The sequence below is a fragment of the Lithobates pipiens genome, unplaced genomic scaffold (genome assembly GCF_037356315.1).
Source record: "Lithobates pipiens isolate NorthernLeopardFrog02 unplaced genomic scaffold, aLitPip1_a1.2 Scaffold_23, whole genome shotgun sequence".
Taxonomy (NCBI): domain Eukaryota; kingdom Metazoa; phylum Chordata; class Amphibia; order Anura; family Ranidae; genus Lithobates; species Lithobates pipiens.
Window position 1 is genome coordinate 188,574,308 of NW_027507785.1, and position 13,727 is coordinate 188,588,034.

General features: G+C 47.5%; 1 protein-coding gene across 2 annotated transcripts in view; it reads left to right on the plus strand.

The window, feature by feature from the left end:
- LOC143928074 (complement factor H-like) overlaps positions 1-13,727 on the plus strand; it is a 1,075,600-nt gene that overhangs the window by 410,063 nt on the left and 651,810 nt on the right. For both annotated transcript variants that reach the window (XM_077452686.1, XM_077452684.1), the window contains exon 10: positions 10,132-10,308. In XM_077452686.1, coding sequence (XP_077308812.1) covers positions 10,132-10,308 — 177 coding nt within the window. The remainder of the gene's footprint in view (positions 1-10,131; positions 10,309-13,727) is intronic.

Genomic DNA, 13,727 nt, shown 5'->3' on the forward strand with positions numbered 1-13,727 from the left:
TGTTCCTTGAGGAACTGACACAACCCCACGGCTGCGACTGTAGGTTGCACTACAGCGCCAGTCATGGAAAAGGAGGCTTTTAATAATGTTTCCAACTTCTTATCAGTTGGATCTTTAAATACCTGAGCATTATCCAACGGACAGGTCAGGTTTTTATTCACACAAGAAACAGCCGCATCGACAGATGGGACCCCCCATTTCTTGGTGAAACTTTCCTCCAGAGGATAATGCATAGAAAACCTTTTAGGAGGAGCAAACAGTTTATTGGGATGTCCCCAATTCTCATACAACAATTTATCCATTAAGGGATGAATTGGGAAGGAAAAGGCAGTCTGTGGGACTTTCCTGACTCCTAGGGAAGAAACAGAGGACGTAGCGACTTCAGCAGCAGGCATTCTTTTTTTTTTTTTTCCATGAAAATTTTTCTTTTATTAAAGATAATGGTAAACAGAACATGTATAATACCTTACACTAATGCAACAGACAAGCATATATTGTTATCATTACAGAAAAGAATATGGTACATCATCTTCGGTCTGAGTACAAGCAACATGTACAAGTAATTTTAAAAGAACTACGTTAGGCCTTATGTGTATGCCCCTTATTCCTACAAGGAAAATCTATAGTATGTAGGGCAAGCATGGTGAGGTAAAGACAATCGTGTGGGCTCTTAGAAAAACCCCACCTTCAGTTGTACATTTCTTGTTTGGGGGGATGCCGACCGCAGGTCCATCTCACATTAGGCCCCACAATCCGCACCCCTCCCTTGGTCATTGCCCAACGTAAATGATTAGAGGATGGGGAGTTCGGAAATTTAAATTGGGAAAAGGGGACAGGGAAGGTGGAAAGGAAAGATCAGGTAAGTTTGGGGGAGGGTTGAAGGGACTCAGCCCCCCGCCCTCTCCGTCTACCATGTACTAAGCTCACGTCACCTTGCCAGTGACAGTTCAGTGAGTAGTTAGTGAAGCCATTAGGTATTAGTGTCTACTATCGTCGCCCGTTACGAGCCAGTAGCTGTTGGAATTCCTGTGATTTACGGAATTTGTGCCAGTTTTCCCAAATTGCCGTGTATCTGGTGATTTTATCCTGAGAGGAAAATATCAGCTCCTCTATCCCTGCAATATGGTCAATGCACGAAGTCCATTCAGTCAATGTTGGGACCGACGTGGACCTCCAATGAACAGGCAGGCAAAGCCTGGCCGCATTAATCATATGCATTGCACTTGATTTGAAATATTTCTTTTTGGTTATTTTTGAGTGATGGAGATATTGTGCTGGAGTAAATTCCAAGGGGAGCAGTGATACTAAAGACGTTACTTCATGAACTTTTTGCCAATATGATTGAATCTGAGGGCAGCTCCACCATATGTGTAAGAAAGTGCCTTGACCTTGGCCACATCTCCAACATCGGTCAGTGACCGAGGGTATGAATTTGTGGAGAATCTCTGGCGTTTTGTACCACCGTGTCTTCATTTTGTATCCATTCTCTTGAGTGTGGACATTTAGCGAGCCTTTATGGATATATAAGTGGATTCGTTCCCAGTTTGTGTGTGAGATTTCGGTATTTAATTGCTTCTCCCAAAAGTCATGCTCAGTTCTTAGGATGCTCTGTGCTTCATGGAACATGGAAGCATAAAGCACCGAAATAACGTGTCTCTAGGGGGAGTGCTCCATACACATAGTTTCGAACGTCGTCGGGTTTTTTGTGAAATTTCCCTTGGCTCCTGAGCTGGTTAAGTAATGTTTGAGTTGTAGATAAGGCCATAGGGGGAAAGACTTAGTGGGCGAATGGGCTGCCAAATCTCTTTGGCTAAGGAGTCTACCTCTCGAGAAGAAATGCCTGGTTTGCATCTCTTCGTGTGGCCATTCCCGAGAGAGAAATCCCCTAGCCATCCCTGGGGTAAAGGCGGGGTTTCCTCTGAGTGGGGTGAGAGCACAGTTTATATCTGAGACTGCATGTATTTTGCACACCCGATCAAACACCTCTAGGGTCGCATTGACTAGAGGGTGAGTACGTACACCTATCGTTCTATGTTTTTTGGCTAAGCATGGAACCGTTTTAAGGTCAGAGTCCACCATTAGGTTCTCCAGGCGCACCCAGCCCTTACATTTGATGTGAACTCTCCAGTCCACAATTCGGGCTAACTGCGTAGCCCAGTGATACCTCTGCAAGTCTGGCAGCCCAATACCGCCCTCGGACTTGGGTAGTACCAATTTAGCCCACTTGATTCTAGTTCCCCACAGAAAGGTTCTACAGAGTTTTTTATATGTCGTAAAAAAGGAAGGTGGCAAGCCGATTGGTATTGTCTGCATTTTATATAAGATATACGCGGGAGCACTGTCATCTTTAAGATCGCCGCACGCCCAAACCAGGAGATGCCGGGCACATCCCATTTATTTAAGTCCAGGCTCAACTTTCTCAGCTCAGTCAGGAAGTTTAGGATGTAAAGATCTTCCAACTTACTTGGCAGTTGAATACCCAAATAAGTAATAGCGTCAGTTTTCCAAGTAAAGGGGAAATTCCTCTGGCAATGTGTAACTACGTCGGGTGGAAGGGTAACATTTAGAGCAAACGATTTTGAAAAGTTGATTTTTAAATTCGAAATAAGTCGGAATTGTGTCAGTATTTTCATCAGGTTCGGTAGGGTCGTTAAGGGAGAAGAGAGGAAGAGAAGGACGTCATCTGCAAACGCTGCAACTTTAAATTCCCGGTTATTGACCTCAATGCCTTTTATGTCAGGGTTTGCGCGAATGCATCTCAAAAAGGGTTCGAGTGTAAGTATGTAAAGTATGGGGGATAGGGGGCAGCCCTGTCTGGTGCCATTCTGGATGGTGAAGGCCTCTGACAGGTGGCCGTTGACGCGGACCCTGGCACTTGGATTCGTGTACAGGGACATAATATATGCTCGCATATGCGAGCCCAAGCCCAATCTCGCCAGGACCGCGTCCATATAATCCCAGGCCACCCGGTCAAAGGCCTTCTCCGCATCCATAGAAAGGAAAAAACCTGCGCTGCGTGTGGAAGTCAACCAGTGGTGTAGGTTTAGAGCCTTAATGGTGTTGTCCCTGGCCTCTCTGCTAGGGACAAAGCCCACCTGGTCCAATCCCACCCACGCCGGCACGTGATAGGAAAGCCTATTTGCTAACATTTTGGAGAAAATTTTTACATCCACATTTAAGAGCGAGATCGGTCGGTAATTAGCTACGTTGGTAAGGTCTTTGCTGTCTTTCGGAATCACCGCAATGTGTGCAGCCAACAGGCTATGCGGGGGGTTCACAGTGTTTGTCAGGGCATTAAAGGCCTTCAGAAAGTGTGGTCCAAGAAGGTCTGGGAAGCATTTATAATATTGCGAGGAATAGCCGTCTGGCCCCGGACTCTTACCCGGTTTCGTGGATTTTAGGGCCGCCACCCATTCCTCTGAGGAAAAAGGGGCTTCCAGGGCTTGCTGGTCTTCATATGATAGGGTTGTTGGGCCGTGCTGTTGAAGAAAAAATTCAATCAGGCTCGCCCTCTCCCCCATCGGGCCTAGAGTAACCTCCGTCTGCTGTATGTTATAGATACCCTTGTAATACTCGTGAAACTGACGTGCTATCTCTTCGTTTTTCGTATGAACCTTCCCTTTCTTGTCTACAATATGATGAACAATATGGGAAAGGGTACATTTCGGTATGCATCGTGCAAGGAGCCTACCTGGTTTGTTGCTATTTTCATAGAAGAACTTCTGTGATCTCAACCGCTGTTTCCGCGCTCTTTTATACAGTTCCTCTCGTAGGAGCATCCGAGTTGCGTCCAGTACAGTCGCAACTCTAGCTGCCCCCGAACGTTTATGTTGCGCTTCTAACTGTGAGATTTTGTCTGTCAGCTCCAAAATTCGGGCTTGTTGATCCCGTTTTTTCTTTGCAGCGAGAGCCAATAAGTGCCCGCGTATCACGCATTTGTGTGCTTCCCATTGTACCATAGGGGAAACGTCTGGTGTATCATTATGTCGGAAAAAGTCGCTTATGGCTTGTTTAATCGTTGCCACGTCCCCTACATCTGTAAGGAGGGATGAATCCAGTCTCCAAATTTTGGAGTATGTATCCCTCTGGGGGAACCGGAGGGTCAAGGTGACCGGATGGTGGTCTGAGATCACCATGGGCTCTATCGTTGCTTTGTGTAGGTAACTCAAATCTCTCTGGGCCATGAACAGATAATCTAATCGCGAATAGCGGTTATGAGGGGCCGAATAGAATGTAAAATCTTTCCCCATTGGATTTAGGGTACGCCAAGAGTCATGGAGCGCAAGGGAAGCTAGCTGTAACTTCGCCTGTCGCAAAGTTGAAAATGGTATAGACGAGGTGCCTGTGGAAGTGTCTAAAAGTGGATTTGGCGCCATGTTAAAGTCTCCCCCCAGAATCACAAGGCCTGACATGAACGAGGTCAGTTTCAGTAGGGTTTCCTTTAGGAAGCGTAATTGTTTTGAGTTTGGACAGTAGATGTTTGCCAAGGTCAGCGGTTTACCTTTCCAGGTACCTTTCAAAAAGAGGAATCTGCCCTCCGAGTCTACCAATTTATCAGTGACGGTAAATACAAACGTCTTTGCCATTAAGATAGCTACCCCTTTGGTCTTTGATTCAGCACAAGTTGCATGGTACACCGTTGGAAAACGATGATTAGAAAGCCAGGGAATGGACCCTGTTTTGAAGTGGGATTCCTGAATAAATACGATGTGGGCTTTCTGCCTCTGGACCTCGGATAATAAACTACTACGCTTTTCTGGAACATTAAGTCCTTTTGTATTTAGAGAGTAGACCTTGAGGGACAGGGGAGCTGAGGACTGCATCTCAAAGGGTATTCTAATACCACACTACAAGATAGAAGGCGTTCCAACTAGTGGCAGACAGAGAGGGCCTGCGGCAGAAGGGGGGGAGGATGAGGGTGGGTGAGAGAGGGGTAAGGGTAGGAAGAGGGAAGAAGGGGGAGGAGGGACAGGTGGGTAGGGAAGAAAATGCGAGCTTAAGCAGAGATTCGGGCAAGGGTCCACGGACCCCAATCCGAAACCCTGGGTGACACCGTATTCCAATAGGATGAAAGACGGGACACTCTTCTCGCACCAAGAGCACACCTACTCAGTCTAGAGAGGTGATAACCGGAGACAGCCTCAGCCTGCTAGGCTATCTAGGCAGGGTAGCCCTGCGGGACAGTGTTGTTGTGAGTCCCAACCGGGTCTTTCCAAAGGGGGAACCAGCCTACTCTGGCTTGGGGAAGGAGTCTAACACCAAAACCAGTATAATCGTCCGTCCTCCAATCCCTCCATATATCATGGTGAGCTTGCGAGGGGGAGTCCTCTGCATCGGCCCGCAAAGAATGTGTGGAGCCCGCCATCACAACCCATCCCCGATTAGGGGAGTGGGTCCCAACAGCGCGCCCCCACATAATACCAGAGTCGCCTAGGGAAAGTCACGAGCACAAGACTCCTGACTGCCCACTACACACCTTGTAGAGGATCTCTCTGTGGCCGGTATCTCAGTGTTCCGGTGTCCTGAAGCCCCATCCGTGGGGGGGAGCCCCAGGAGACCGAAACGCGCAAATCTAGACCATCCATAACCGGGTGTTCATGAGAGATATATACATAAGGCATAAGAAGAAACAGTGACAAAAACAATACAAATAAAAGCTGTAAACCCGAACATATAATCCAGTAACTTATTTAACCTGTATCCAGAGTTTCATAGCTCCTCCGCAAAAGCTAGGTGTCCATCAGATAGAGTGACAAGGTTAGGTATAATCTCGGGACCCAGGGGTAACGGGGGGCGAGGGGGTGGGATTGTGGCAATGGAGAACAAGGGCCCAGTCAAATCAGTCAGGGAAACAGCTTACCAAGCCAGGTATGGTGTTATAGCCGGTCAGTTCTGCGGCGTACTGAAGATGGTGAGGCACGTGGGCTCTCTTCTGTCTCCATGTCTCCACGTCTTCTTGGTGGGGTAATTGACGAGGATCTTCTTCGTCGTTGTCTGCTTCTTTGGGTCCGAGGTGTGACTTCCTGCCGCGAGGAGATCCAGGGCTTCGGTTGCATAAAAGCGCCATACCAGTCTGGCACCTCTACATACGGTATGTTAAGAATATCACAAAATTGTCGAAGGTCCCCTGGTGTCCTCAACATTGCTGTGCGATTTCCAACTGTAGCTTGCAGGCAGAATGGAAATTTCCAGCGGTAGGGGATGCGATGTTCTCTGAGAACTTGGAGAAGCGGCCGAAGGTCCATTCTGTGTTGTAGGGTAATGGTGGACAAATCTTGGTATATCTGGATACGCGCTCCTTCGTGTTCTAGGTTAGCGTGGGTACGTGCAAGTCGCAGAATTTCTTCCTTCTGTGCAAAGTTAACCAAGCAACATACAGCATCTCTAGGTGGGTCAGTGTCTCTGCCTCTTGGTCTAAGCGCTCTGTGACACCTCTCCATCTCCACCGGGGCGTCCGGCGGTCTGCCCAAAAGCGTGTTAAAGATCGCCCATACTGCAGCTTGTAGATGGGGGCTTTCCACTGTTTCTGGGATCCCTCTGATGCGGAGGTTGCGCCTGCGGCCCCTGTTGTCAAGGTCCTCCATATGTCTATGCATTTCAATAAGGTGCTGCGCCTGTACAGTGGATGCCTGCTGCAGTTGGTGAATGGCCGCCCCATGTGTTGCTGTGGATGTCTCAACTTGGTCCAGCCTGCCAGCCACTGCTCTAATCTCTGACTACAAGTCAGAGACTGCTGCGCTCAGTGAGCATTTAATGTCAGCCGCCACTTGTTGGAGGTCAGCCAGGCATAAGAGGGGTGAGGTGTGTGGAGCTCCCCTACCTGACTGGTGGCTGTCCGTGTGCTCCATGTCCGCCGGGAGGTGTCCACTCTGAGCCGCGGCCTGCAATGCGGCCTGTGGTGCGGCCTGTGATTCGGCCGGCTGCGATCGAAACATCGCCGGTATATTTCTGCCAAGCGGCGGAGCCGGATCCTGTTGCGACCGGGAGGTAGAACGACTTCTCCCAGTCATCCTCGGTGCTTTTTCGGAGGACTCCCTGCGTATGTAAGGGCTTATAGGAGGAACGGAGGACGGAGCTCGTCTCCTAAGCGGCCATCTCCCTCCGGTGCCAGGCCACGCCCCAGCAGCAGGCATTCTGAATGCGGTACGCACCAATTCAGTATAATACTGCACCTGTTTTCTGAGCGCCTGGGAGGAGGGGACTCTCTCCTCTTCCTCTGATTCATCTGACTGCTCAAGATCCCTGTCCCAAGATAGGGATCTCTCCTCGTTGTCAGAAGTGTCATCTGAGAGAGGAATGTCAGCAGAGGGAAGGGATCTACCCCTTTTCCTGCTATCTTTCAGGGAAGCAGAAATAAAATTCATGATTCTCCCTGCAAAACCATCCAATGTAGCCCTAAGGGAGTCCTCAGTGACATATACTGGGGCTGGGACATTAGGAGAGGCTGCAAATCCTGACAGGGGCACTGACTCGTCCTGTGAGGCTGGCTCCAGTCTTGCAGGGGGGATGGTAACTTACAGGCATTTTTAGAACCCCTGGACCTAGGCGGTGATTTACCAGTGCCCTTGTTACCTCCCCCTGAGACCCTCTTACGAGGAGACATAGTCCTAAGCTACAAAGCAGAGGTACTAATATAAAGTGCAATCACTGTTGTGCTTAAAGTCTCACAATAACATATATATGCTTAATACTGCACAACCTGATGCTGAGTAGGTGTCTAAGGTTTGCCTGGATCCAATCCCCTGGGATGCTTACTGCCCACAGCTCCTGTGTCTCTCACTTACAGTCCCCTGACACTCTGGGCTTTTAAAATTGCCGCCTGGCGCCTGCGCAGTACAGCGCCGTGCACACCAACGTGCACGGCTCCCAACCACACTCCCCCCCTCCTCCATTAGCCCGGGAGCGCGCTTGGCGCGCGTGCACGCGCCCACGCACGAGGACCGCCGGAATGCAGGGGGGGGAGGAGTCTCATCAGAGCTGCGTGGGACCCACAGACTACGAGGGACCCCTGTATTACCTTGCTGTGGCAGGGACTGCAGTGGAGACGTGAGACCTCTGGAGAACCAGGCTTCACTGAGCATGTGTACTGAAAGGCATGCAAGTATGCATCAGGCTGCTCTTACTCTCTCTAGTGGTGGAAACCAGGTAAGACATACAACTACTCAAAATGAAGAAATCCATCATATAAATATATATAGGATTAACTTCCCTTACCTGTGCTCGCCACAGGAATTGCTGAAACAGACAGATTCCAGCCTTCACCCATCACGGCGGGCAGAGTTAGCCAACCTTCAGGTTTATCTGGGGTTCTTTCTCAGAAGAACCTCCTACCTGGACCTTGTAAAAGACTCTGCCAGAAACTTTTATGCGCTCTGTGTAAACAGTACACCAAGTCTGGTTTTCCCAGAGCCCAGTCTTCCAATGGAGAAGACTTACAGGCCAAACCTCGTTTCTTCGGATGACAAGGCCCAGGTACCATACCATCTTGGGAGTCAAATAATGGCCCGAGATATGGATCCGGTTTGTTGTAGCCCTTAGGTCCCCGCAGGGACCTGCACAGAGCCTTCTTCATAGCACGTTTTACATGACCAACCACCATAGACACTGGCGAAAAACTGAGGTGCCTCCCATATGGGAGGGGGTTATATAGGGGAGGAATTCTCCTTAATTGGAGTTAACCAGTGTCCAATCACCAAGGGTGCCTATATAACCCACTATGTAATGAAGCTCCTGTGTCCCGTGATGTATGATCAAGAAAAATCATTTATCTTGGCCAATTAAATAAAATAACGCCCAAGAGCTTAATGCTTGTAAAAGCCCCTAAAAGCTTTAGACTCTTTTATAAGCATCAGCCATTTTTTTCTGCAAAAACACTGCTGGCTTCTAGAAAAGTTAAATAAATATCCTCATGAGCCCTTTATGCTACATAATTCCCATGAGACCTAGGTGAGGAAGTCATGTGTAAGCTCTAAATTGGTACTTATATGTTTACACAGGGCTGAGGACTCTCTCCTCCCCCATGTAACAGCACTGGATACTTCAGCAGCCAATTACCAAGCACCAATGCTGTAACAACTGCTGTTGCAGGCTACCAAATATTTATAAGTACGGGTTATACTTTGCTGGGCACTTCTTGGGCCCTGTATTATATCATACATGGTAAAAGCACAGATTTACTCTACACTTTACACCTTATATAAGCTTTTCATGAATTTTAGTTACATGTGAGAGCAGTTGTAAATGCTTTAAGGCTACTTTTATACTGGGGAGCTTTTCAGGGTTTTTTGCACCAATAATAGCACTTATAAAGCGCCTCTCAAGCCACCCCAGTGTAAAAGCCTGAGTGCTTTCACACTGGGGTGGTGCGCTTGCAGGATGGGAAAAAAAGTCCTGCAAGCAGAATCTTTGGGGCGTTGCAGGATAAGTGATTACGCCGCTCCTAAAACGCCTCTGCCATTAAAATCAATGGCTAGCGCTGCAGAAGCACCTGCAAAGCGCTTCGTGGGCACTTTTAATGCTTTTTTGGTTGCTAGCAGCTGATAAAACATCCTGTTAGTCTACTTTCACACTGACAGCGCCCATCACTAGTGCTAAAGCGCTGCTTTTCGGGCGCTAGCAGGGCAGTTTTATTCCCCCCAAAAAAGGTTAACTCCCGTTTTGCTGTGCTGTCCGTTCTTTGCAATGGGTAGGGTGTTTTGGGAGCGCTAAATACAGCGCTGCCAACGCACCCCAAAGTTTTTGCGTGCAGGAATTTTTGGAATGTCCCGAAAGTACAAGCCCCAGTGTGAAAAGGCACTGCAATGAATCAAAGGCACTTAACTAAAAGCTCCTGAAAACGGCACCAGTGTGAACGGGATCTTATAAACACATATTTGTGAAGTTTTAATTGCGGTTACGTTTGTACTTACAGTGATTAATAGCAATGCTTCTTATCTCTACCTTCTACTTACATATGAACTCTACAGACACCTAGACAAAGAATACAATTTTGCTTTATTGTTGTAATCTATGTGAACAGTATAATGCTTTGTCCTTGCATTATTGTGATAATCTATCAAGCAAATATTTATATATAGGTGTAATCACATATATTGTGTTTCATTTAATTTTCATATTTTTTTTTTTTTTCAGAATCTTGCCAGAAACCAGATCTGGCTAATATGGAATATAAAACAAATGAGAATGTATTTGACGTTGGAGCGTTCTTCATATATAAATGTAAGGATGGATTTATCAGTAGTGATAACAAATTTGAAGGCGCAAGTGAATGCGGTAAAGATGGATGGCAGCCTAAACCAGAATGTAAAGGTATCTTATTTATTCTATTAAAAGTTTCTAAAAATGTACCGCTTTATTTCCTGTGGATTAGTGACTGGCTACTCCAGGAACTTTGTAGAGGACTTTACAGATGTAATGTGCAATTTCATTTCTTTTTTCCCAACAAATATTCATGAATGTGGTAATGTGTATGCAGGGTCACTGCAAGGATTTTGTCTACACGGGCAAAGATGCTGATTTTGGTGCCCCTCCCCCACCATCGTCCTCTTTCCATTCCAGAAAACAACCTGCCAGCCCCATATGGCAACCCATCTATGGCTAACCACACACTATACAATCTAATTATACAATATGTTTAGATTTATTAACAACTATGTAGTATAATAACCTTCCTGATTTAATACTCTATTTTACTGTAGCATTTTGGAGATATGTCACGTTATTTGACTTTGGAGGCCTATATCTCCAAAATGCTACTGTAAAATGGTTTCAAATGAGGTGTGCATAGGGTATGGGAAGTCCTACTAGAACTGTTCATTATTTTTTTTTCTACTTACTTCAAATGAGATCTTTAAGGGCCTCTGGAGTCGAAAATGTCTCTTTATCACATGGGGTGTGTATAATGTATGGGACACTGAATACAAAAGAACAAAAAAAACATATACGTAAAACAATGTATTGAGATGTGACTTATAATGAAAAAAAACATTAGTCAAAGACAATGTGAGTTTTAAAAAAAGGATAAAGAGATGAATAAATAAATAAATAATGAAAGAGAGAAATAAATAAATATTTGTGCTGTAAAGCTTTTCATAAAACGATGAAAGAAAGAGGGTGAAAGAGAGAAAAAAAAGGAGGAAAAAAAAGAAAGAAAGAGAGAGTGAGGGAAAGAAAGTGAGAGAGAGAGAGTGAGAGAAAGAGATAAACAGTTACAGAGTGAGAAAGAAAAAATTAAAGAGTGAGAGAGAAAGAAAGAGAGAAGAAAAAAATAAAGGCTGAAACATAGAGAAATAATTAAGAATGAAAAATATAGGAAGGGAGGACAATCTGATTATATGAGAATTCAATGATAAATCTTCTCATTCTGAAGTGATGACGTCCATACATTATGTTAGCAATCCGTTCCCACCAATCTGATTGTGTGCAGATCTGATCACAGATGTGAGGTGATCGGACATTACAGTAATGGGGGGAGATATCACTACATGGGGGGGGTGGGGTTGGACTCGGGCTGAGCACAGCTCATGTACGGGAAAGCCGTGCGTAGGAGACGCTGCAGACATCCAATGCAACTCAGACGGCTGCAGCAGCAAAGGGGTTACAGTGCCAGTTCCCCTCCATCGCCATGACTGCGGTCAAGCCAGGAGCACACGCTTTTTTTTTTGGCAGCTGGCTAGACCGTGTATTTTCAAACTGCGGCTGGCTTGACCGTAGTATGTGATCTGTGTGTACATCTAGCCAATGCTGGTGTCAAACTTCCATAATAGTTCCCCCCCTATACAAGCAATCTCATACAATTACACCGGAACTCTCCACCCCCTGGGCTAATGGAAGTTTAGATAAGAAAGCATGAAGCCTGTAAAATCCTGATCTACCTGGACAGGAAATCAACCTGCCAAGTCTGTGAAGCTCCTGGGAGAACAGAGTTGGGGAGAGAAGGGAGGGGGTGGAGACAATTCAGCTGTCACTCACCCAAGGCTGCTATCTGATGGCTCACACAGGGGCAACCAATCATTCAGTCAGATGAAGCTGCTGTGACTTCGAATGTCCCACCCACATCCCCTTTCTCATACTGGCTATAGCAGTGTGGGTGGGGCAGACACAGAGGGGGAGGGGCGGGACGAGGTGGAATAAACACATCCTCCTTTCTCTTCTCCCATTCAAGCAGGGAGGGAGGGGGAGGAGTGACTGGCTGGGCTCAGTGAAGCGAGACCCAGACACTGCAGACAGCCTTCCTGCCCGGGCACAATGTCAGTGGAAGGGATAGCTGGGGCAGCACAGCACCATACTTCTGAGGCTTCCCATACCATTCCTGCTGGCCCCTCCTCCTGGTCTCGCTCAGCGCCTCCCCCTTCTGCAGCAATTGTCTGTGTGCTGGCTGTGCTTCTACTGCTGCTGCCTATGTGGGAGCCAGATCATATTTTTGCTCATTACACAGGCTGCAGGGAGAGAAGCGGATGGAGGCAGATAGGTAAAGCTGCGAGGAGGGACGGCACCAGCATAACTACTTGTTGAGGGATGCTTGGGTTTGATGCCCCCCCCCCCCCCTCCTGGTCTAGCGCCCCAAGGCAGCTGCCTTATGCTGGCGGTAGCCCTGTGTGTACGTGACTTACATTAAAGCGGACCTTCACTCAATAGATATATTAGACATTTTTGAACTCCTACCGCCCTCTGCAATCTAAAACGTCATTCAAAAATGTTTTTGTGTGTTTACCTTTTTTTTTTTTTAAAGAAAATTGTAGTCTGCACAACCCCATAGTTGCCAACATTGCAAAAAAAAATAAAATCCGGGACACTTTTTTGGCAGTGGGCGGAGTTGTGGTATAATTAGGGGGTGGGGCATACGTTTATAGGTGTGGCATAGGAAAGGGTAAAAATGCGGCAAAAATGGGCGTGGTTTACGTAAAACAGTGGGCGCGGCTTACATGGGCGTGGCTCAAAGGGTTGTGGTGAGTCTGAGATGAGGATGGAGAGGGAAAGGAGGGGGATGGAGAGAGGGAAGGGGGGGAGAGGGAAAGGAGGGACAGCAGCCCCCCAATCCTACACCACAATAGCAATATGTTAGCATAGTTTGACAATCAGCAGATAAAGATACTCCAAATACCTGGTGTTGGCGCTTCAATCATCCCGGCGCCATGATTTGATATGGTGTTAGGATGATTGAAGCACATTATTTCTATTATTACATTGTAATATAAAATGAAATCATTCAACTCACCATAATGCAGAATCAGTGGGAGCCATGAGCGCTTCGCTAGCCACGTTGCCTGCCACCAGATGCCATCAGGTGTCCCAAGCGGAGTCTGTCCTTACATCAGGTGCCCCATCAGAGGTACCTTCCTCACATCTGTGTCCATCAGCGGAGCTCCTCCTTACATCTGGTGCCCCTCTGACATCCACAGACCGCCCCCCACATGCTGCACAGACCTGCCCCCACATACTCCACAGACCGGCCCCCACATCTCCAGACTGGCCCCCGACATACCACTGGCCCCCCACATCCACAGACTGGCCCCCCACATTCACAGACTGGCCCCCCACATTCACAGACTGGCCCCCCACATTCACAGACTGGCCCCCCACATTCACAGACTGGCCCTCCACATTCACAGACTGGCCCCGACATATGACTGGCCCCCACATCCACAGACTGGCCCCCACATACCACTGGCCCCCCAGATCCACAAACTGGCCCCCCACATCCACAGACTGGCCCCCGACATACCACT